This window comes from Halichoerus grypus, chromosome 10, assembly GCF_964656455.1.
Source record: "Halichoerus grypus chromosome 10, mHalGry1.hap1.1, whole genome shotgun sequence".
NCBI lineage: Eukaryota > Metazoa > Chordata > Mammalia > Carnivora > Phocidae > Halichoerus > Halichoerus grypus.
This window is the reverse complement of record NC_135721.1, coordinates 87,763,366-87,785,725: the sequence shown is the minus strand read 5'-3', so window position 1 is coordinate 87,785,725 and position 22,360 is coordinate 87,763,366. Positions and strand designations below refer to the sequence as shown.

The window sequence follows — 22,360 nt, the reverse complement described above, 5'->3', positions numbered from 1 at the left end:
TTCCTAGGATTGCTGTTGTAACAACCGCCTGAGCTAACATTAATTGAGCTCACATTTGAGGTGCTTTATGGGTATTGTGTCCTTAAGTCTCAGCTGCTCTGTGAAGGCAGAGAGAGGTGCAGTAACTTGCCTGAGGTCACTCAGCTAGTGAAATGTCAGAGCCGCGTTTTGAACAACGCTGCGTTGTTGCCTCTTTGCCCGCGGATCCTCATCCGTCCAGGGCACAGCTATGTGCTAAGTGAATGCGTGAACAAAGGCTCAAGGGCCAGGAGGAAGAAGGAAGGAAGGACTGACTTGCAAAGGCCGAGGGATGCCCTTTCTGCCTTTTTGTTCTTGAAAATGCTAAAGAGAAAAATTTTCAGATCAGGTCGTTTCTGAAAGAGGGTGGGTGAACATTCTAAAAGTCGTGGGGTTTCACAGCTGAGTGTTTCTAAAAGGTTTGTTGACAAGACCTTGTGATACCTCTGTCCCAGAACTGAAATAAAGAGGGAACAATGTCCAGCATTTTAGAAGAAAGCCTTCTAAAAATTATACATATCTGCATTTACAGATTCTGTCACCGAGGCCTGGCCTGAGACACAAGGCCACCGCTCTGTGGAGAAACTTCTCTGGGACCCCCCCCCAAGACTAACTTCTGTTTGTTCCTGCTCTGGGGGCACCAGTAAACTATTTGAGGGTTGAGCTAGGGGTCCTGTCCCTCCTGGGAGTCCTGGGGAGCAGGACCTGACCCCCCGGGACCCCAGCATCACCTCCAGGTTTGTGCTGGGCCCTTCTGAGAAAACCGGATTTCAGACATCAGCTCCTGGAAGTAGGTTAGATCACCTGGGCCTCGGGGGAATTTGCCTCGTCGTGTCCAGGGCTTTGTCCAGCGTCTGAGCCCAAGAGGCCCGAAGGGGTGGTTTTTCCGTCTGGACAGCTGCAGGCTGGACCAAACGCGGGGGACATAGCAACAGGAGAGCGCCCCCTCTCCAGCACGGGCTCCTGGGCCCGCTGGTCCTGGCGCCGCCCACCCAAATCTGTCCTTGCCCCCAGCGAGCATCTGGTGATCACCGGGAGCCGTGGGGGTGTTGGGGGGAAGACGCGGCAGGTGGAGGAAGCCCCCGCACCCCGGCCCGGCGGCAGTGCCGCCCGTGGGCACCGTGTTCTCGCAGAGGGTCAGGGCGGCGCACCTGTGCAGGTGAAGCAGCTCTTTCACTGCAGTAAAGACTCGAATGGATTTGCCTTTTGAAGACAGGAAAGTGGCAGTGGGTGTCAGGCCACGCTGTCCTTTTTGTGCAGGTTTTTTTTTTTTTTTTTCTTTTAAACCAACTCTCCAGCTTTCTTTGAATTTCCCTCATTACCTGGGTCCCCTGGCTGCCCCCTGGAGGCTGGCCCGAGCCGCCCGGCCTGGGCTGTGAGCCGGCACGCACATCAGTAGTTCATCAACGGTGCTTGGTGCTGCTGAGCTGACCTACTTTTCCTGTTTGCCCACAGCAGGCTAAGCCTGTTTAGCGTTGTCCAGAGGGGCTGGGCAGAGCAAGGAGCTTTCCGAGTCGTACAGATGGCAGTCTTCTGGGTGAACGTGGTTTAATCTGTTTGCCCTGCTTTCCATTAGTCTAAAGGGTTAGGGCCCAGCACCCGAGGTGACGCGGGGACAGGTCCAAGTGCAGGGCATCCTGTGTCCCAGTTCGGCCTGTCTCCTGGAGATCCTGTGGCGTGGTGAATGATTGCTGGGAACCAAGGCTTCTCTCCAAACTTTAAAAACAGATTTCTAAATGGAAGCTCTTTGGCCACGTATCTCCTTACTGGGGACCTGTACTGAGCCCCGGGAACCTCTGCTTGCTGAGACGCAGAGAGGATGGGAACTGTGCTTGCCCTCCCTGGAGGGGGCTGCCTTCCAGTGTGTGTGTGGCGGGGGCAGGGGGACACAGGGGTGACCGGCTAAGGCCAAGGCCCCGCAGAAACAAATAGAGGTTGTAATGAGGTAAGGATGGCAGACGTGGGGGCGGGAGTAGGGGTGCTTCCCTAGCCTTGGATGGGACCAAGGCTGGAGGGAGGAAGAGGATGGTGTTGCCAGTGTAGTTGTCAGGGGACGAGGATGGAGGAGGGGACGGTGTGACAGGGGGTGGCAGCTGGTCAATCCAGGGCTGAGCATGGATGCCACGCTCCGGAACGTGGAGTGTGTCCTCCGAGCCAAGGGGAGTGTGCACTAGTAGGTGTGCATATCCCCCCTGCAAACACATAACACACGCTTACTGCTTTTATTCTTTGCTGAAATCTTGCTGCGTTGCTGCTTGTGGGCGTAGGATAGTGTCTGTTAGAGTTGTTCAGGGAAAAAACTCGTGGGATCAGATAGGCATGATTAAATAAGCTGACATACGAGAAAGCCAGAAGCTAGCGCTTTATCTTTTTCACTAACTCCTCCTGTATTTGTGCATAGCAAAATGCCTTATGAACGGTGTCCTGGGCCTGCCCTTTCCGATGGCGAAGCCCTGACGGAACCGTCCTCACCATGGGGCTCGTGTCTGAAACCCTCCTGGACACCGTGAAGGCGCCACCCCCTGGGAGGGTCAGGCCAGAGGGCGAATGGTGCATTTCCCGGGGTCACTTCATTGGACATGCAGGAGAGGCGAGAACACAGGCTTTGCTTTAAAAAAGAAAAAATAGACTTCTCCTATTTTCTCTCGCAGTTTCTTCAGTGTTATCGGGCCAGATGGGAGGAGAGAGATCTTCTAAAATACCTTTCATTTACAACATGAATATCTGAATGTACAAAGTGGGGAAACTGGAGGTTTCTAGTCCTGCCAGGGCACAACCCAATTGGCCTTTAAATGGTGTGAAAGTCGGGCCTTTTTGGACCTGCTGACAACTCTCTGCTCGCTTGATGAACAAGCCTGTCTCGGGTAGTGATTCCCCCACCGTCGGCTGAGGTCTTCCTGGTGGAAGTGCTTGGAGCCTCTTCTCTCACGGGGCTGGGGCTTCTTGGTCTGTGTTTGTGTCTGTAGGGCAGGCCTTTCCTCAGACTCCGTGTGTGCAAGGGGCTGTGTGTTTCTGGAAGGGAAAATGGAAGGCAGGTGTCCAGCGAGGGAGGGAAGGACACGAGTCTATGTTGGAAATCACCCTCCATCCAAAGCTGGTGGGGCATCCAGAAATGGAATTGTTTCTACAGAACCTGCCTGCTTTACATCTCATGAAGGCAGCTTGTTCACTGGCAGGGGCACCCCTTTTCCTTCTGCCCCTCCCCCAGTTAGGGGCTGCTTGCCGTGGGTGGGCTGGACGTCTCCTCGGGGCGCCCCCTGGCCGGGCCCCTTGTGGCATTGGTGACTGTGGCTCCTACTTTCTCTCGCAGTTTCTTCAGTGTTATCGGGCCAGATGCTCACAGAGGCACACGCGGGGCGGGGCACCCAGGACAGGAGCGGTCACTTTGAGCAGGCACGAGGCCACCCTCTGCTTCAACAGGTCTGAGTGTCAGTGGTCAAGGCCCATTTCCCGACCGTGGGCACCAGATACAACCAGACTCGGGTCGGGTGGGGAGGCCTGTCCAGGCGGCTTGGATGTACCTGTCAGCACTCCCCACCGCAGAGGAAGACCCCACAGGCCAGCAGCCCCTCCCCGGGGGGAATTATTCCCAGCTGAATTGTACCACAGGGAGCCAACAGCAGGAACACCAGGGGCTCTAACTCCGGGGATGCCTGTGAAAAGTGAACACGGTCAATACAACAAGTCACCATAGGGTCTCACAGCACGAAGAGTGCTCCCATGGCCTCTTATCAGCCCACGGGCTTGGCAGGAGCTGCCTGGCTTTTCACAGACAGCAGACTGCATTGCCCATTGAAATTGTAAAGAAAAGAAAAATCTTTCAATGAGAGGAGAGGGAAGGCGACGCAACGTAAGGCCGTTTGTACCAACGAGGAGTGTGGTGTTAGGTGTGCAGCTCTGAAGGTCCGGGCCCGCTCTCGCCGCAGAGTCAGGTTCCTGACCTCCGTGCTGTGAAAAAAGGAGGCGATTCAGCTTTCTTGCCCACCATCCCTTGCTAAGTGCTTTGCAGGGGTGAGCTGCCCTCTTGGGTCTCACATGGACGGGGGAGAGTGGGCATCATCCCGCATTTGCAGTGAGGTAGTCCTTCTCGAGGCTCTGTCCAGGCCACCACGCTGTGAAGGGAAGAAGGCAAAGGACATTCAAACTTAGATCCTGTCGGCTCCCAAATTAATCGTGTTGCCTCCCACCGTTGGCAGTTCGCGTGAAACATCCCACATTTTGATTAAACATTATTTGAAGCTCTGATGTGAAACCCCAAATTCCACAGCCTGGGTGTCCAAAACAGGCCTGGCCTCTTATTTCAAGGGCATCTATTCCTTTGGCTGTCCTTGCAAACTTGAGCACAATGAGGATGAGTGTTCCCAGGCCGGAAGGAGCATTAGTACCAACGGTTACGTGGAGGGGAGATGTTGGCTGGAGCAGGGTTTTATGGATCCATTTCAGTTTGTCAGTGGCAGCTGACGAGCGGTTCCCAACAAAGGCTTTCACTGACTCAGCTCTGAGCATGACTCATAAATCTCCTCTTCCCCTCTTGCTGATTTTTATAGGCATCTATTGTCCACACCCTGACCACACACTGTCCCCCATCGGATTCTCTAGTTGACTCAGGTTTTCGCTGTGGAGGCTAAACTCTTTATAAAGGGGCCCTCTGAAAGGAATCTGAAGTGATTGGAACATAAGATCCAAAGGTTGCAAGAATAATAGGTCCCGTGAGGATGAACCTAATATCCAGATATCGAGATGCTTTTTATTTTGGAAGTTCTTTGCTGACCGAACGATGTCATTGTAAATTTACTTAATAACGAAGTTTCTAACTTTCTCTATCCCCTCCTTCATTGCTCTTTCCCTGAATAATGAATCATCAGACCCTTGGAAGTGGGACTCATGATCATAACTGACAGATAAAGCTGAAGTGTTGACCGTGGAGAAGCTTGTGGTATCAATTCTCGTGTGTTCGTGGAAGCTCGCTGAGGTGGGGGATCTCATCTCGGTAACATCTGGGAACCGGGCCCCGTGAGGCCCCCCAGCAAGGCTCTGGAGGCACAGCTGCATGGGGGACTCGCCGGAGTGGCCAGGGGGACGACGGATGGGCCTGTCCACCATGCATTTTCCAAGTTGCTGAATGTGCCAGAGTGTGGAGAGCATTTCTCAGGTGGAGGGGAATTCGGACTGTAGGAGCGGGTGGCGCTCAGATTTTTACTGCCCGTTTCCTTTAGAAAAGCTATTTTTCCCCCAGCAAATGAATCATTGCAACCAAAACAACATTCCCTGGAGAGGAAGAATTAAAATGTGGAAGTTATTTCCTAGCCTCCCCCAAAGGACAAAGGGAGACAAGTAAGCATGGCAGTTCATCAGTGACTGTTTTTCAAAGCCTTTCTATTTCTTAAATATAATGAGGAAAAATTGTTACCAAGTTCGCACATAGAAGATAGAGATGTTAATCTGAAACGACATGCGGTCCCCTCACCAGGGGCTGACTGGGAGGACAGAAGGCACACTCACTGTTGACAGTAAATAAACCCCAGTGGATGGGGGGGGGCATGCGTGTGTTTGGTATCGCCCCTTTTGATTTCAACACATTCTTGTTTTTAATATATTTTTTTTCTTTTTAATGAACTAAATTCACCAGGTTTGGTCGGTACGGTGGGGAGGAATATTAGCATTCTCCAGATAAGTTGGGTCCTATAATTCAAACCATTTCTCAGCCAATTTGAAAATGTCATGATTTCATTTTATAAAAACAATGGCCTTGCAACACAACAGGCTTATAATAGTCATTTGGAAGAAAATTCAAGATGATATGGAATGACCCACTGGCTTATCCTGGCTGTACAAAAAGTTAGAAAGTAAAAGACCCTGAAGAGGAAGGCTGAGTAGTGATTCTAGTGATTCTATCTGGCCCCCAGCCTGTTTTTGTAAATAAAGTTTTATTGGAACACAACCATACCCATTCATTTACATATTGTTTACAGCTGCTTTTGCCTAAATGATTCATTTGCCTCCCATCTCACTGCTGACACACTGTGGGACCCAGGGCAGATGTGCCATGAGAAAACAAGCACGCTGCCATTTGTTGGTCACTGTTCACCAAGGGCCAGAGTTTCAATCCGTTATAGGGCAGTAGGTGGCTGTGATAAAGAACGTTCCAGAACCCTTAGTGTAGAAATTTCACCTAGGTAATGAAAATGTCACTTGCAGACCTCACTTTTGTTCTTCAGTTCAATTAAGGTCAATAGCCATTTTTTGAGGACATCCTCAGTCATTCTGTGTTTATCCCGTTCCCTTCTTTCCCTCCCTCCCAGCCTGACAACGACCTAGGTCTCTGCTGAGTTACCACCCACCACCTTGGGCAGGACCACCACTCCAGGCAGTGTGTGGGCATGTCTGTCTGTCTTTCTGCCATGCCCCCCCCCACACACACACACTTTTCAACTCTGGTAGACAGGAACAATAATCCCACTCTGATCAAAGACATTTTATAAGCTTAAGTACCAGTTTCTACTGCCTACTATTTAGCTTATTATCATTACTGATATTGTGATCAATAGCAGCTAGACATTTTTGAGGATTTGTGCCCGGGGCCTGTGCTGGGGGTTTCTCACCAATTCTCTCACTCTCTTCTTGTCACCGCGCAATGAAGAAGGCCCTACTGTCCCCGGTGAGGCACGAGGACGGGCAGCACACCTCCTTGCCCAAGGTCACACAGAGCAGCTGAAGGGCGGAAGCAGGGCTTCAGCTTGGCGACTCCAGGCCACCACGGCCTTTTCCTCTTCCCAGAGGTGGATGCCAGCCCCAGGAGCTCAGAGACCCCGTGTGTCCCGCTAGCTCTGCCTCCTCTAGCAGCGGGTGGGGACTTCCCGAGCCCAGCCCGTGCTCACTGGCCTTGCTTTGATTCTGCAGCTGGGCTGCTTCCTGGGCCTAGCCCAAGGTGCTTTACCCACCCCATCCTGCTTGGCGGTCTCCAGCCACCCTGCTTGCTGGCAGCCACACGTGGTCTCTGGAGGTGGGGCAGAAGCACCCATCTGTGGGTGCCTCTCGGCTGGTAACATACTCTTCCCACCCACACAGTCCTCCCTTTCTCTGGTCGGGAGCACCTCTCGGAAATGTTAGGTCTGTGTGGCTCCATTCACCCTGCGGTGACCTTCCTGCTGTGCAGAGAGTGTGTTCATTGAAATTTAAGGCCGCTAAGAAGAAAGAACGAGCCTGGAGTCACCTGCCTTAGCAGGGGCTCAGGCCCCCAGTGGGAATGTAAAGGCTAGGACCGTTAACGGGAGGCAGGCGTGGGATGGACAGGACTCCCCTTGAGGCCTGGTTGCAAGCATCCTGCTGGTCCCTTTTGCACCCATGCATGCAGACATACTTCTCATTGACGGCTCACACCATCTCTGCCTGGTGGGTGTCAGCCTCACTTTAGGAATGAGGGAAACAGGGCGCCTGGGTGGCTCAGTTGGTTAAGCGACTGCCTTCGGCTCAGGTCATGATCCTGGAGTCCTGGGATCGAGTCCCGCGTCGGGCTCCCTGCTCGGCAGGGAGTCTGCTTCTCCCTCTGACCCTCCCCCATCTCATGCTCTCTCTCTGTCTCATTCTCTCTCTCAAATAAATAAATAAAACCTAAAAAAAAAAAAAAAAAAAGGAATGAGGGAAACAGAAACTCAGGAAGTTTAAGGGACTTGCTCAAGGTCACAGAGTAAGTGGGTTGGAACTGAAATGTAAATGAGCCTGGCTCTGAAGTCAGAAGCCCACACATGCGCGGCAGGCTGTGGGTGAAGTGCCTGAGTCCGCTCCAAGAAGGCACAGCCCAGGGTGGGCTCTGCCCGCAGGCCCTGTGTCCATGGGCGGGTCACGCAGCCCTTCTGGGTGGTGCCCCCTGATTCGTAAGGGGAGGTAACCAGAGCCAGCCCATTCTCCCCATAGAACCGGATGGAGATAAAATGAGATTCTGATTTTTCAGACTTTTGTCCTGGCTGAGGGTCGATGAGGGAGCCATTGGCCCCTTTGACGAGTCCGAGTGGCTTTTACCTTTAGTTAATAGCTCCTGCACACACGGCAGTGTTTGTTTTAACTTTTAGTCATCAGGACATAGTTGTCGCTTTAAATGTACTTTGTGAGTACTGTCATTCTGGATTAACCATGGTCATTGAGAGATTTGTGGGAGTCGGTGTTAGTCAATCACACCAGAATTCAGAAAGGGTTGGCTCTGGCTCTGACCTTCCTTTCCTCCTCTCTGCCTGTCTGTCCCTCCCTTCCTTCTCTCCTTCATTCCTCAGATACTTATTGAGCACGTAATATGGGTAAGGAGCAGGCTGGACATCATGGCATGTGTAAAGATGCGTTATGTCTCGTCCTTGCCATCAAAGAAGATCACCTGATTTTGAGTGTTGGCTGTGGGCCAGGCTTGCGCTGGGTACTTTCACATGTACAGACTTAATTCTTTCTAGAATTGCAGCTGTCCTCTGAGGAAGCTATCTCTCGCCTCTCTGATCAGAACCTCAGGTGCCTTCCCATTCACCCAGAGCAAGAGACAAACTTTGTCCAGTCTCCCTGGTATGTATGCCCATGGCTCACTTCCCTCAGTTCATAGCTCAAATGTGGTCTTATTTGTGGGCCTTCTATGACTCCCTAAAACACCAGAGCAAGACTCCAGCCCACGACAGCACTCCCCACCCCTACCCCACCCCACCGCCCCCTGCCGCCAGGGAGTCTCCTTTATTTTTCTCCACAGAAGTTATAAGCAGCTGACAGTGTTTACTTATGTACTTGCTTGTGGCTTGCCCGCACTCCCCTCTACCTGCCCCCACCCTCTAAGAGCCATGAGAGCCGGGGCTTTGCAGGTTGCCTGGTGCTTGGAAACTACCTGTTGAATCACTGAACATCACATTAGTGCTTCACTGAATACACTCCGTTAGCTCTTTGCAGAGAGAAGCCACATGCAAGGATCAGAGGCCTCAACATGCTTAAGCTTCAGTTTTTCCCAAATTAGATTCTACACAATCTAGATTCAACACAATCCCAATCAAGGTTGCAGCAGGCATTTTTATAGAAACTGACAATGTAAATTCCAAAAATTTGCAAGGAAATGCAAAGACCTAGAATAGCCAAGAATCTTAAATAAGAAGCACAAAATTGGAAAGCTCACACTACATTGCTACCAAGAATCCCGATAAAGCCAGAGGAGTTAAGATCGCGTAGAACTGGCATAAAGATAGACAAATACAAGATGCCACAGAGTTGGGAAGCAGAATAAGTTTCCCTAAACAGCAGGTTAGCTGTCTTCAAATCATGTGCTCTATATGTTTCCAGGTGAAGTGCCTCTAAGTTGAAAGCAATGGGCCCAATTGTCCATCTGATCAAAGTTCAATGATTATGTATCAAGACCTAAAAACAGAGAAGATAGTATATTCATTGTACTTTTTTGAGATTGATAACTGGACCTACCACTTTAAGTTTAGCAATTCTTCATCTGGAAAAGGGGTATCTTGGAAGTTGAAGAAAATTATTGCACATACTATGTAAAAATGTCACTAACATGCAGTTTAAAGATAAGTTTAGCACTACCTCAGCCAGATGGTTAAGGCCAATGTCACAGTGATAGATGCTGTTAATACCCTTTATATGATGTCATAAGAATGGCACTTGGCCACTGTGGGCTTCCTCCTAAAAACCCATATGCCCAGCCTGTGAGAAAAACATCAGACAAACCCAAATTGAGGGACATTCTACAGCTACTCCCCTGAATTGTCAAGGTCATCCAAAAGAAGGAGAATGTGAGAAACTATCATGTCTATGGGATGCCTAAGAAGACACAATGATTAAGTGTAATGTGATGTCCTAGATGAGATCTTGGGACAGGAAAAGGACATTAGGTAAAAACTAAGAAAATATTTAAAAAGTGTGCACTTTTCAATAAATGATCCTGGAGTACCTAAATGTCCAGATTGGAGGGGAAAAAATTTAATTTACAATGGACTATAGATCTTAATGTAAAAGCTAAAATGATAAAGCTTCTAGAAGAAAACAGGGTAATTCTTCATGATATTGAAGTGGCAAAGATTTCTGAGGACACAAAAATCACTGACCATGAAATTAAAAATTTATGAACTGGACTTTATCACATTTAAAAGACACCATCAAGAAAGTGAAAAGGCCAGGGGCGCCTGGGTGGCTCAGTTGTTAAGCGTCTGCCTTCGGCTCAGGTCATGATCCCAGGGTCCTGGGATCGAGCCCCGCATCAGGCTCCTTGCTCCACGGGAAGCCTGCTTCTCCCTCTCCCCCTGCTTGTGTTCCCTCTCTCACTGTGTCTCTCTCTGTCAAATAAGTAAATAAAATCTTAAAAAAAAAAAAAGAAAGTGAAAAGGCCAGCCACAGACTTGGAGAAAATGTTGACAAATTGATCTCTAGATCTGGCAAAGTCCTGTATGCATAAGAGAGAAACTTCTACAAATCAGGACAAGGAAGACAAACAGCCCAAGTTTTAAGAAGCAAGAAAAAATAGGCAAAAAAACTTGAATAGACATCTCACAAAAGAAGCTATCTCAGTGGTCAATAAGCACATGAAAAGATACTCAGCATCATCAATCATAAGGGAAATGCAAATTCAAATCCCAGTGAGATCCCACAACATATCCACTAGAATAACTAGAAGTAAGAACCCAATACCAAGTGTTGGCAAGAATGAGGAGCCACTGGAACTCTCACATGCTCCTGGTGCAAATGTACAACTGTACAGTCACTTTGGAAAACAGTTGGCAGTTTTTAATAAACTAAGCATACGGCTACCCTATGATACAGCAGTTACAACTCCTAAGTATAAGCACTCAAGAGAAGGAGCACTTATCTCCACCAAAAGACTTGAGTATAACTTACACTGCTGATGTTAATTTTGACCCCTAGGGAAGGTGGTGTCTGCCAACCTTCTCCACTTGTAAAGTTACCATTCTCCCTTGTAACTAATAAATACATTGAGGGAGATAGTTTAAACTATGCAGATATCCTGATTCTTCTCAAACTTTTGTGTATTAATTCCAGCATCCATCAATGGATCTTTCCTGCAACAATTATTCTTATGGGGTACTGATGGTGATTTTCTGTTTCCTGTATTCATTCCTTCAACGTTTATGAATTGGAGTTCTTGTGTAAGGGAGATCTGCCCCCCCCGCCACCAACCGCCCCTGTATTTATTTGTTTATTTGTATCAGTATGGACTCATGAATAGTGTCTTCTGTGGGTTACACTCTATCATTACTGATTTTGTGGCTTAAATAGTTCCAAGGATCTTCTCTGCCAGGCTCTCTTTCCTCAGCCTCTGATCATTATCGTGTTATTATTTCTTAAAAGTTTAGTTCCTAGATGCAGATGCCTATCCTTCAAATTGGGGGAAATGTAAAAGGTTTTAAAAGATTCCAAATAGTTTGTGTTCCAGAAAATCCAAGAAACCCAGAACTGGAAGAGCCTCTCAGGAATGAACATTACTGGCATGCTGGGTAGCCTTCCTGTTCCCCTTCACACCTCTCCACCCTTCTCTCTGCACCTGGGGTTCCCCCACACTGATGACATCATGGGCTCCCTGCCTCAGCGTTCTGGGTGGTGTATGTAGCCAATAGGAGACACCAGCGGTTAATGGGACAGGCGGAGAGAGAGGGGAGGTATTTATTCCCTTGACTCTCCTCTTAATGAAAAGGTTTCTTCAGGCTGGCTGCGTCCTACCACCAAATGTCCCCTCCCCTATATGACACACTCCTTCCAGGTTTGGGAAACTGTTTCCCTGTGGTCCCTTCACCCTCGGAGATGTTAACAGCTTGTCTGATACCAACCCTAGGTAACTACACCGTCCCTCTTGGTTCCCCTAGACCCCGCCCACAGCTTTGTCACGAAGTCCCGTTTCCTGTTGGGATTTCATAGATCTCATAAATGTCTAAGGCACTTAGAACATGTGGTTGTCCTGAGTAAAGATTCTATAGATTCCCTCCATTGTTAATCACATCAACAGTTATTTTCTTAGCCCCAGACAGAATCTTCTCTGCCTTCATTTGAGCCCCATTTTCTCTTTCCTGGCTCTGTGTGATCCTAAAAAAGAAAATCGCTGCTCAAAATCCTTCTCATTGCAAACTATGCAATTGAGAAGAGTAGTTGCCACCTCTTAGACTTCTCTGCTGTTCTTTTAACCAGAGCTCACAGAAAAAAATTTTCTTCCCTTTGACCCCCTCGCTTACGTGCCTTTGGGCCCCGTCTAGCTCCTCCACATCATGAAATAAAAGGATGGCTCAAAAATACAAGGGTGGGGGGCGCCTGGGTGGCTCAGATGGTTAAGCATCTGCCTTCGGCTCAGGTCATGATTCCAGGGTCCTGGGATCGAGCCCCACATCGGGCTCCCGGCTCAGCAGGGAGCCTGCTTCTCCTTCTCCCTCTGCCTCTCTCCCTGCTCATGCTCTCTCTCTCTGTATCTCTGTGTCTCAAATGAATAAATAAAATCTTTAAAAAAAAAAAATACAAGGGTGGGGGGTACAGCCGTGTTCATAGCAGCACTGCTCGTGATAATCAAAAGGCGGAAGCCACTCAGGGTGCGTGGACGGATGACTGCATAAATAAAAGGTGGTATAAACACATAGTGGAATATTATTCAGCCTTAAAAAGGAAGAAAATCCCCATATACGCTATGACGTGATAAACCTTAAGGACATTATGCTGAGATTGAAATAAGCTTGCCACAGAAGGACAATACTGTATGATTCCACTTACATGAGGGACGTAGAGATGCATAGAGACAGAAAGCGGAGTGCAGGGTCTGGGGGAGAGGGAATGGGGAGTTAGGGATTGATAGACACAGAGTTGCAGTTTTGCAAGGTGAAGGGAGTTCTGGAGATGGTGGTGATGGTTACACAACAGTGTGAATGCACTTAACCCCCTGAACTATCCACTTAAGAGTGACACATTTTGGGGCACCTGGGTGGCTCAGTCGTTAAGCATCTGCCTTCGGCTCAGGTCATGATCCCAGGGTCCTGGGATCGAGCCCCGCATCGGGCTCCCTGCTTGGCGGGAAGCCTGCTTCTCCCTCTCCCACTTCTCCTGCTTGTGTTCCCTCTCTCACTGTCTCTCTCTCTGTCAAATAAATAAATAAAAAATCTTAAAAAAAAAAAAGAGTGACACATTTTATGTAATGTGTATTTCACCACAGTTTTTTTAGTACTAAAACAAAACAAAACAAAACAAAAAACCATGGAGGGGCCCCTGGGTGACTCAGTAGGTTAAACGTCAGCCTTGCCTTCCGCTCAGGTCATGATCTCAGAGTTCTGGAATCGGGCTCCCTGCTCAGTGAGGTGTCTGCCTCTCCCTCTGCCCCTCCCCCACTGCTCACGCTTGCTCACTCTCTCTTTCTCTCTCAAATAAATAAATAAAATCTTAAAAACAAAACCATGGGGAGGGCATGGGAGACAATAGGCTCAGTAGGTGTGGAGCTCCCATGGCAGGTGCTCCCGGGGAACTTGGCTTAGGCGCCGTCTCTTCACACAGGTGCAGTTGAGCAGAATAGCATAGACAGGAGTCAAGTTAACAAGAATCAGGCAAGGAAATGGGAGGGATAAGGAAGAAGAGAGAGTATGTGTAAGTCATCAAGGCTTCATGGATTCAGGAAATGTTTAAGGACCAACAAATATAAAACAGAGAAGATGGGGTTGATAAAGAACAGCTATTATAGTCACTTGTAAGTTTTCATTTTGACTAAGCAATCCCAGTAATCCCAGTAATCCCAGGATCCCGGAACCTCAGGAAAGCAGCGTGAAGCCCACATCCCTCCCATGAACCTGCTCTGTCTGGGGGTACCTGGTGAAGGGCTTGGCTTGGCTGGGTCTGCGCTCACGCCCTGGACACATGCATAGCCGGCCCTTTCCTGGGAGCACAGACCTGGGCTAGTGCATCACTAACTTGACACCACATTTTTCATGTCTTAAAACTTGGAACAGATTCCATCTGGAAAACATGAAGCACATGCCCGTTTACAGAGGCGGTAACCCCGTCTTAATTATGATACAAGCCTCAACTGCTTAATGGCGTGTCTCACACATCTATCACTAAAACATGGCTGCCATTGACTGAATGGAGTGTGTGTGTAGACAAACTGAGTGTAAGCATGTGGAGCTGCAAAATTCTCCCTCCGCGTCCAGCTCACACCCGTCCCTGTGCACGTATCAGACCAAAGTCACACAACCAGATTATCTTAGACAAAGATTCATTGGCGCCATTAAAACATATCTACAACTTGAAGTATTGAGACTGTTAGTGCATTTGCAAAGTGTCGGGTTTGGAGTACTGACCTCAGACCCTCTGAGAACAGAAGCGTGTGGGCAATGGTGACTCAGCTCTTCCCGGGGTCCCCACCCTGATCCCGGCCACTCTGCCCGCTCGGCCACCACAGCTTTCACCTCCAGTTCCCCCTGAAGACTCACAGGCCTGCGTGTGGCAGAGGAACCCGGATCTGTGAGGCTTAAGACATCCAACCAGCCGCCTGGGAGAGTGCAGGCTCTGGGCGGTGAGGTAGTCTCTGATGACTTTGGGCTGTAAGAACATTCCTGGATTGTTACTTAATTTTTCACATCTGTGTGCCTTGACTGTCTGGGAAGTGTAAATGCCTTAAAGGAAGGACTGTGGATTATAGTACTTTCGGGCCCTGTTTTTTCCTGGCTGCATGCAAGAGGGGTTTGTGTATTTGAATGAACAGATATATAAATGCTGTCTGTCCTTTACAATGTCACGGGCACCTTGCAGGTTTAAGGTCTGAGATAAACAGATACTTCATTGAGCTGGGTCTAGACAACAATTGTCAAAGTGTGATCTGGGGACCCCTGGGGGGTCTGGGAGGTCAAAACAACTTTCCTAATATTAACACATTATTTGCCTTTTTTTTTACTCTGGTGAATATACAGTGAACATTTCTAGAAGCTCTTTTGACTTCTCATGACAGCACGGCTCTGGCATCTATTGGAATGAGTGCTTGCGTATTTAAGATTTCTCAGTTTGGACCCGCATACACAAGAGCTCTGCAGTGTCCTCAGTAATTGTTGAGAGTGTAAAGGGTTTTGCTGGAACCAAAAAGTTTGAGAAGCTCTGGGTTCAGGCTTGTTGGTTAGATAAGAACAAAATGATGACACCCAGACAGACCTGTAAGAAAGGTCTAGAAGCAGAACAATAATCATCTGTTCTTTTTTGCAGGAAAAACTGCATAGAAAATCTAATGGATGAAGATGAGAAAGACAGGGCCAAGAGGTAAGAAGGCAGGGCTTTCCTGCCTCAGCGCGTTTCATGTGGTCTGCCAGGCTCAAGCATGCTTGTCCTCGCTCCGCATGGATGAGAGCACCAGCAAGACAGGCTTGGGGGGGTGGGGGTGCGGGGAGACATGCTCTTGGTATCCACTGTCCTTGATATATTGCAGTTGCTCTACTAAAAAAAGAAATGTATACCAGCTCCCTCGATTTTGTTCCTTATCCTGAAATTCCTCATCGTCTGGGACTTGCCAAGTGGTTTTATTTTTCACATGTTCGTGTATTAACCCTGGTGACCTGGGTCTCCTTTCAGAGGCCACTGGTTACCACTTTTCCAGCACAGACACTGCTCGGGAAGGCAGCCTGGCTGGAACCGGGCACCCCTGGGTTCAAATCCTGGCCCCACCGTGGGAGCTGCCTGGCTTTGGACAATAACAGGAATCATCTTTCCCACACATTGAGCACATAGTAATAATCATCCTCGTGCACTAAGCGCTTCCATACACCCTGCCTCAGTTTCTTCATCCGTACTTGGAGATCCCATACCTTATGTGGTCGTGGAGTTGGCCAGAAATTCTAGCTTGGTAGCTGGTGTGTCCAAGCTGTTATAACCCTATCCTTGCTTATTCCTCCACTGGCCATTTACTGAATACCTACTATGTGTGGAGTCATGGAGTTGACAGTTTGAAGGAAAAGAGCCTTCGAATATTCTTGACGTCACACAATCCGCCCCCAGGGGCAGTTACTGTGCTAGGCTTCGGGGAAATAAAGGGGACATGAGGAGGACACAGGTGAATGGAGGCAGTTGGTAGGTGACTACAGACCATCAGGCTGCTGGTGACAGGCCTGGCAATAGAGTGTGCTCTCCGGGGAAAGCCTTCACTCAGGCCGAGGACGAACCTTCTTCCTCCAGTCTCATCTCTTTCTGTTCCCGCCACTGTGTGCATGTGTGTGTGCGTGTGTGTGTGTGTGGCGGGTCCCCCAGGCCTCTGTGACAGGCTCTCAGACTGCTGCAGAGCTGAAGGGTTTGCCTGCTTCCCTTCACAGAACCCACTGCCTGGTTGTCACGTAGAGAATCCTCCACTCGCAAATGGTGGAGCCTCAGAGGTCCCCCAGTTCGGTGTCTGCCTTCCATGGCTCCTGTTGGGGGGAAGGGTGGCAGGCATGAGAACAAGTCCTCAGCCACTCCAGACCCACCAGCCGTGAATTGCAGGGCACAGGGGGAGTCTGCCTTGCTTGTCAATTTCCCAAGTATTTCCTTAGCGAAAAATCAGGGAGCAGGGGAAATGGCCAGAGGTATGGGTGAAACATGGTGGGCCCAGAGCGAGGATTGTTGAAACGGGGCGGTTCATCGTACGCTTATCTCCACCTTTCCATGTTTGAGAATTTTCTCGGGGCACCTGGGTGGTGCAGTCGGTGGGTGTCTGACTCTTGGTTTCGGCTCACGTCATGATCTCAGGGTCTTGAGATGGAGCCCCATGCCGGGCTCTGCGCTCAGTGTGGAATCTGCTTGAGATTCTCTCTCCTTCTCCCTCTGCCCCTCCTGCTCATGCTATCTCTCTGTCTCTAAAATAAATAAAATCTTTTTTTTAAAAAAAGGAAAAGAAAATGTTCTCCAATAAAAATCTAAATAGACAACAATTCAAATAACACCCCAGTTTATTCTGAAGTAACATGCTCCCCACAGCGTTGCTTCTCAGACCTTAAGCCACAACCTCCAAGGGTCGTAAAATCCGTGTGGTCCCAAGTAACAAGTGGATGAACAGACTAACCCAGACCAGACGAGAATGGAATCCTCCTGCCTTCTCTCATGGGCAGGCTGGCTTCCGGTTCTTCCCTCTGGGTGTTTGGCCTCTTGGTCTCCTCGCAGGGAGCCGTGGATTGGGTGCAGAGGTGGACACCAGCCCTGTCCCAGCTCGTGAATTCCAGCACACCCTCCCCTCTCTCACCTACCACTTTCTCACCTGCAACACCAGGCAGTCACTTCCGCCCTGCCCTCCTCCAGGGTGATTAATACATTGACAGGGTATTCTTGTCAGCATCATGAAAAGGTCAGCAGTGATGGCCGGCAGTCACAGAGTGCTTCCTGGGTGCCCTAAGCCTTTGATGCTAAGTACTTTTCTGTGCATTCTCTCCTATCATCTCAACATTCCTTTGAGGTGTATTTCACTGTTATTCCCATTCTATGGATGAGGAACTAAGGCTCAGTACCTGGTCAAACATCATAAAGCTCGAACAAGTGGCAGAAGTAGAAGTGAACTGTAGGCTTCCTAACCTCAGACTCTGTTCTTATTCCCCAGACCACGAGCACATCCCTTCACGTAGGGACTATCAGCCTTTCTGGCAGGCCCAGACTGAGCGCTCTGTCGCAGTGTGACTCTGAAGTCAGTGGGAGTTTGCTTCTGCCATCCTCATCTTCGTGTCACCTTCCGGCCCCCCGGCCCCAGCCCTGCCTCCACTGCAATGCTTACCTCGAAATCCAGAGGAGATGAAATTCTTCCATACTCAGGGGTCACCAGATAGACACAGTCCAATAAAATCTTAGCTAAAAGTTCTTAGCAATAAATCAGGTCTTATGCAGTTTCTTTCCATTCATTCCCACTCCTGTTTGCTTTGAGCCGTGGACACCCACACCCCCACACTGCCTGTTTGGGAACCTCCATGCACACATACGGGGTAGTGAGGCTGCTGGCTGGCCCTCACCCCCTCTTGACCTCAGAGGGGGAAACAGGTCTAGAATGTTTGGTAATACCCAGATCCTTTTGCCAGAATACCAGCAATAATGCAGTGTCCCTCATAACATGTGGGAAAAACCAGGAAAAAACAACCACAATCCTAAGATTATATCCGTTTTGAAGCCTCCCATTCTAGCAGGCTTTGTAACAGCCTGAGAGGCCCTTCCCCTAATCCCACCTGGAGGCCTGATAGGAATAGTTTGCACTCAACATGATTTTTTTTGATGAGATTAGAAATGCTCAGCTTCAGCTCAAAACCCTTATTGTCTCCAGAAAACACGCGCTCTGTTGGGCAAGGTTTCCAAAGCTTTAGGGAATTCCTGGTTTGTTTGGATTGTTTGATCAAGTATTCTGAACCAAGACAAGTTCCACTTTCTTCTGTGAATTCCCCTGCGAATCCAGGGAGTATTGAGTGCCCATCGTGTGTCAGAACTGTTTGCTGTTTTCCTGAGGGAAGATGCAAAAACACGGGCCTTGAACTCAAAAAGGAAACAGTTTGATGGAGAGACATTTGGAATCGAGGTTCCCAGTGGACCATTTTGTGGTCCAGTCATACACCTGCATTTCTAATTCTGGTGTGATGTAGTTTTGTGGTGTGTGTGTGTGTGTGTGTGCGCGCGCGCGTGTGTGTGTGCATGTGGTCATCCAGGAAGCGGTGTGACGGGCAGGAAGTGCACAGCTTAGAATGAGACAGGCCTGCTTTGACTCCTGACACTTTTACTTTCTGTCCTCAGATGAGCTACTACACTTCTCTTAGCTGCGGTTTCTCCCTCTGTGAAATGGGGGTGATGATAGCAGCAACCTCTTGGTAGGGTTCCGGCAGAATTAAACGCAGCTGCGTGTAAGCCCGTGACACACTGCGGAGGGCACGGAGCTAACAAGGAATGCTAAGGTGTCCGGAGCCCTCACTGTGGGCCTGCAGCATTTTGCAGGCATGACCTCTCTGATCCTCACAGCAACCCCACAAGCTCGGTTATCATTAGCCCCATTTTACAGCCGAGAAATCCGAGGCGTGGGATCACACAGTCCCAGTCAGTGCCAGGCAGGGATTCAAATTCAGGCAATCTTCCGAGTCTGGGCTCCTAACAACATCTCATGACAGTCAGTAAATGGGAGCCTTTTGGCTGACCACGTGCGCAAGGGGTAGGGTGCAGAAAGTGCCGTAGGAATCCTCTCTTCCCGAAGAAAGCCAGTTTCTGTAACTTTGCAGTATTGTAAAGTACAGCTTACTCTGTTTCGTGAGAGAACGGAACACTAAGAAGAAACTCATTCGTGGTGGCCTCTTCCTTCTGTCCCGTATTAAGTGACTAGTTCGTCAGCATTCATTAAAGTGACATCATCTCCTACCAGCTGGGAAGTTTTGTTTCCATAACCGTGTGCATTTGTGTTGCGGGAGGGAAGACGGGTAGTGAGATTAGAGTGGTTGCTGCCTTTTATTAATAAGAATGAAGAGTGTCAGGCAAAAGGAGCCAATCCTTGGGGTTCTCGTTAGCGTGAATGCTGGTTTGCACACACAAGCTAACGTCAGGCAAGAGGGAGATCCAGCACCACAACCAAGAGCCCATACATGCACTTTTGCAGAAGCCGAGTGTTGCAGAAGGAAAAGCTTTAGCCATTGGGAGGCTGCTCATTTCTCCTGGTTCCCCCGGGGGTACTTTATCAATGTGGACCTCTCAATGACTGAGAGCATTCAGTCACCCTCCCATCAATATTTGTTAACTAAGTAATATACTAAGCAAGTGGAAGAAAAAGAGGAGGATACATAGCATTACCTTGCCCTCAGAGGGCTTTGGGCAAGATAGAGAGGCATTCTGGAAAACAAGCATAAAGGAGGAAACATATCCTGCAGGGTCTGTGTTGAGCAGAGCTGGGATGATGATCAGAATTCATAAGCTCTATTTCTCAGCCAAGTGCTCTTTCATGGAGAGGAATATGGTTAAGAGGAGGAGACCGACCTCGTTTTATTGTTTCATTTCTCTGGAGGTAAATTCTGTAGGTCTGAAAGGAAAAGCTGGTCTGATCCATGAAGGTCGTAGCCCGCTTGCAGGACTCCAGCTCCACGCATGCTTGCTGATGCCCCTGGGTGCAGGCTTGGTGCAGAATGAAAAGCCTGGCCCTATTCATGATATGTCGATGTTTCCAGCTGGAGCCGATAGTGCTAATTATGCTGTGATTTTCCTTCATAGGCTCTTGATTAGGAGTTATGCACATCATCATAAGCCCCGACACAGGGGGGAGATGGCAGTAAAAAATGTTTGAGACTTCCTTTCTGTTTGTTTTATTTGGTGATTAAGGCAGCAGCGGGCTTTGCAAGAACATAGAGGTATCAGGACACATGATTCATTTATATTGCCCTGTAATTTCCAGATGAGTGATTCTGTATTCCAAACAAAGGGAAAAAGTAGAACCGCACTCGCAGGCAGAATGCTAATTCTTACTGTGGCCCAGTAAACAGCAGAATGGAAAGGGGGCCTCCCTCTATTCGGGGCTCTTGGCTTCTACCCTGGTGGGGTACTTTGGTCGGCTAAGAAGAATTGTCAGAAGGAGAACCGTGTGCCTAGTAGGCTTAGAAACTTGGGAAAGTCCTTGCCCAGGGACACCCAGAACCTCTCTGGGAGCATCTGAGGCAAAGAGGAATTCACTAAAGGCCCTTTCAATGATTTCAATAAATTTTAAGTTGAAAAAGGATGGTCTGAAGTCCACTCTTTTGAAAATGCTTCTTTTCTGCAGGAAAAGCTAAATATTCATTTGAGAATTTCAGGGACAAATTGCTAAGGCTTGTGCTCCCGTGAAATTCTCCCTGTGTGACCGTTAAGTAAGAATCACTGGAAAATTAGGCCAACTTCCCATTTGGGCCTCAACATTTTCTGATAACTCTGGTTAAGAGTAAAAATGTCCCGGTTACATCTCAGGAGAAAAGAATAGCACCGGCTGAGCTCAGTGATCCCACAAACCCTTTGCCAAGTCTCTGCAGTAGAAAACATACTCTAGAATTCTCCATGAGATGAGGGCAGCACCAGCCTGACCCATCTAGCGCCACATGGGGTGACTTCTCTCTCCACACCCCCAGGTGACATTCTCTCCTTGAACTGAGCTCCTGAGCTCAGTGGTGTCCTCAGCCCCCACCGTCTGGGGGTGCAGGAGGCTGCCTGGCTTATGGACATGGGGAGGTGTGCGCCTGTCCTGAGGACCCAGGTCTGGGCACACGAGGGGACTGCTCTGACCTTAAATGGACCTTGCTTTATGCCAGAATTTCCCAGAATGGGAAACACTAATCTGAGGAAATGCCCCTGAAAACAAGTTTGGGCCATGCTGTTTACTTTTTCCTCCCTTTTGGAGAGTTTCAGGGCTCCTTAGCACATTAAAAGTGCTAAGACAGCAATTAACAAATAACCCAAAATCTGTTCCATTTTATGTAACTGTGAATTTAAAAAATTATCTGGGAAAAAAACCCAAAATTAGTAACAACAAAATAATCTTCCCTGGCCATAGTTCTTTTTTCTCTAAATAATTCTTCATGATTTTCCATGGAAGACCCTTTGCCCAACTTATATCAACTTTATTCCCATCATTTTTACACATTTTCTTACATATGAAAAAACACCAAAACATTTGAAAAATACTGAAATGTTTAAAGCAGTCAACAAACTCATTTATAACCATCACTATCTATAGAGAGCCACTGTTACTATTTTGACATATTTCCCATCTCGTTTTTCTACAATGCCCATCAAGTTTTAAGAGGAATCTTCTTATAAGGTCTTTGTTCATGTGGCTGATCAGACTCTAATTGATTCTTCGTGGAAGTTAACCTTTCATGGATAGGACTGTCTTACTGTGGAGGATATTTAAAATTTATGTCATGCCTCTGAGCATTGCCTTTGTCACAGTTGCCTCCCTGGATGTTGACAGTGAGCACCTACTTGATATATTTCAATTCTACAAGAAACTGTGAGTTCCTTCTTCAACCACTCCCTCTGTTTCAGGTTCCCCAAAGCCTTTTGTGGAGACTTCAAAAGAAGCCTAAGACCCAATCCTGATAAGCCTTCTCAGACAGGTTCATTTTGCTCCGTTTATAATTCTCAGGTTTGAGAGGACGAGTCTGCATGCTGATCGGTTTCTCTCTCATCCTATAATGTGGAACTAGTTAGCCCAGTTTCAATATGCCAGAATTCCTGGTCTAGAAGGAATCTTGGGCATCACTGAGTCTTTGCCTTAGGCATTAGCTCTCCTACGTATCTGTTACTGGATAACAAACCTCTCCAAAATGTACAGGATTCAAGTGACAGCATTCATTTGCCCATGGATCTTCAGCTTGGGTAGGGCCTGGCAGGGAATGCTTGTCCCTGTTCCCTG

The 22,360-nt window shown here is 48.5% G+C and overlaps 1 protein-coding gene across 12 annotated transcripts in view; it reads left to right on the top strand.

Annotated features, from left to right (window-relative positions):
- The window catches only part of NPAS2 (neuronal PAS domain protein 2), a 152,482-nt gene that overhangs the window by 55,354 nt on the left and 74,768 nt on the right, over positions 1-22,360 (top strand). For 11 of the 12 annotated variants that reach the window (XM_078056800.1, XM_078056794.1, XM_078056795.1 and 8 more), the window contains exon 2: positions 15,220-15,273. In XM_078056800.1, coding sequence (XP_077912926.1) covers positions 15,220-15,273 — 54 coding nt within the window. Of the gene's footprint in view, positions 1-4,883; positions 4,991-15,219; positions 15,274-22,360 lie in introns of all 12 variants that reach the window. The other variant, XM_078056797.1, reaches the window with a different exon arrangement.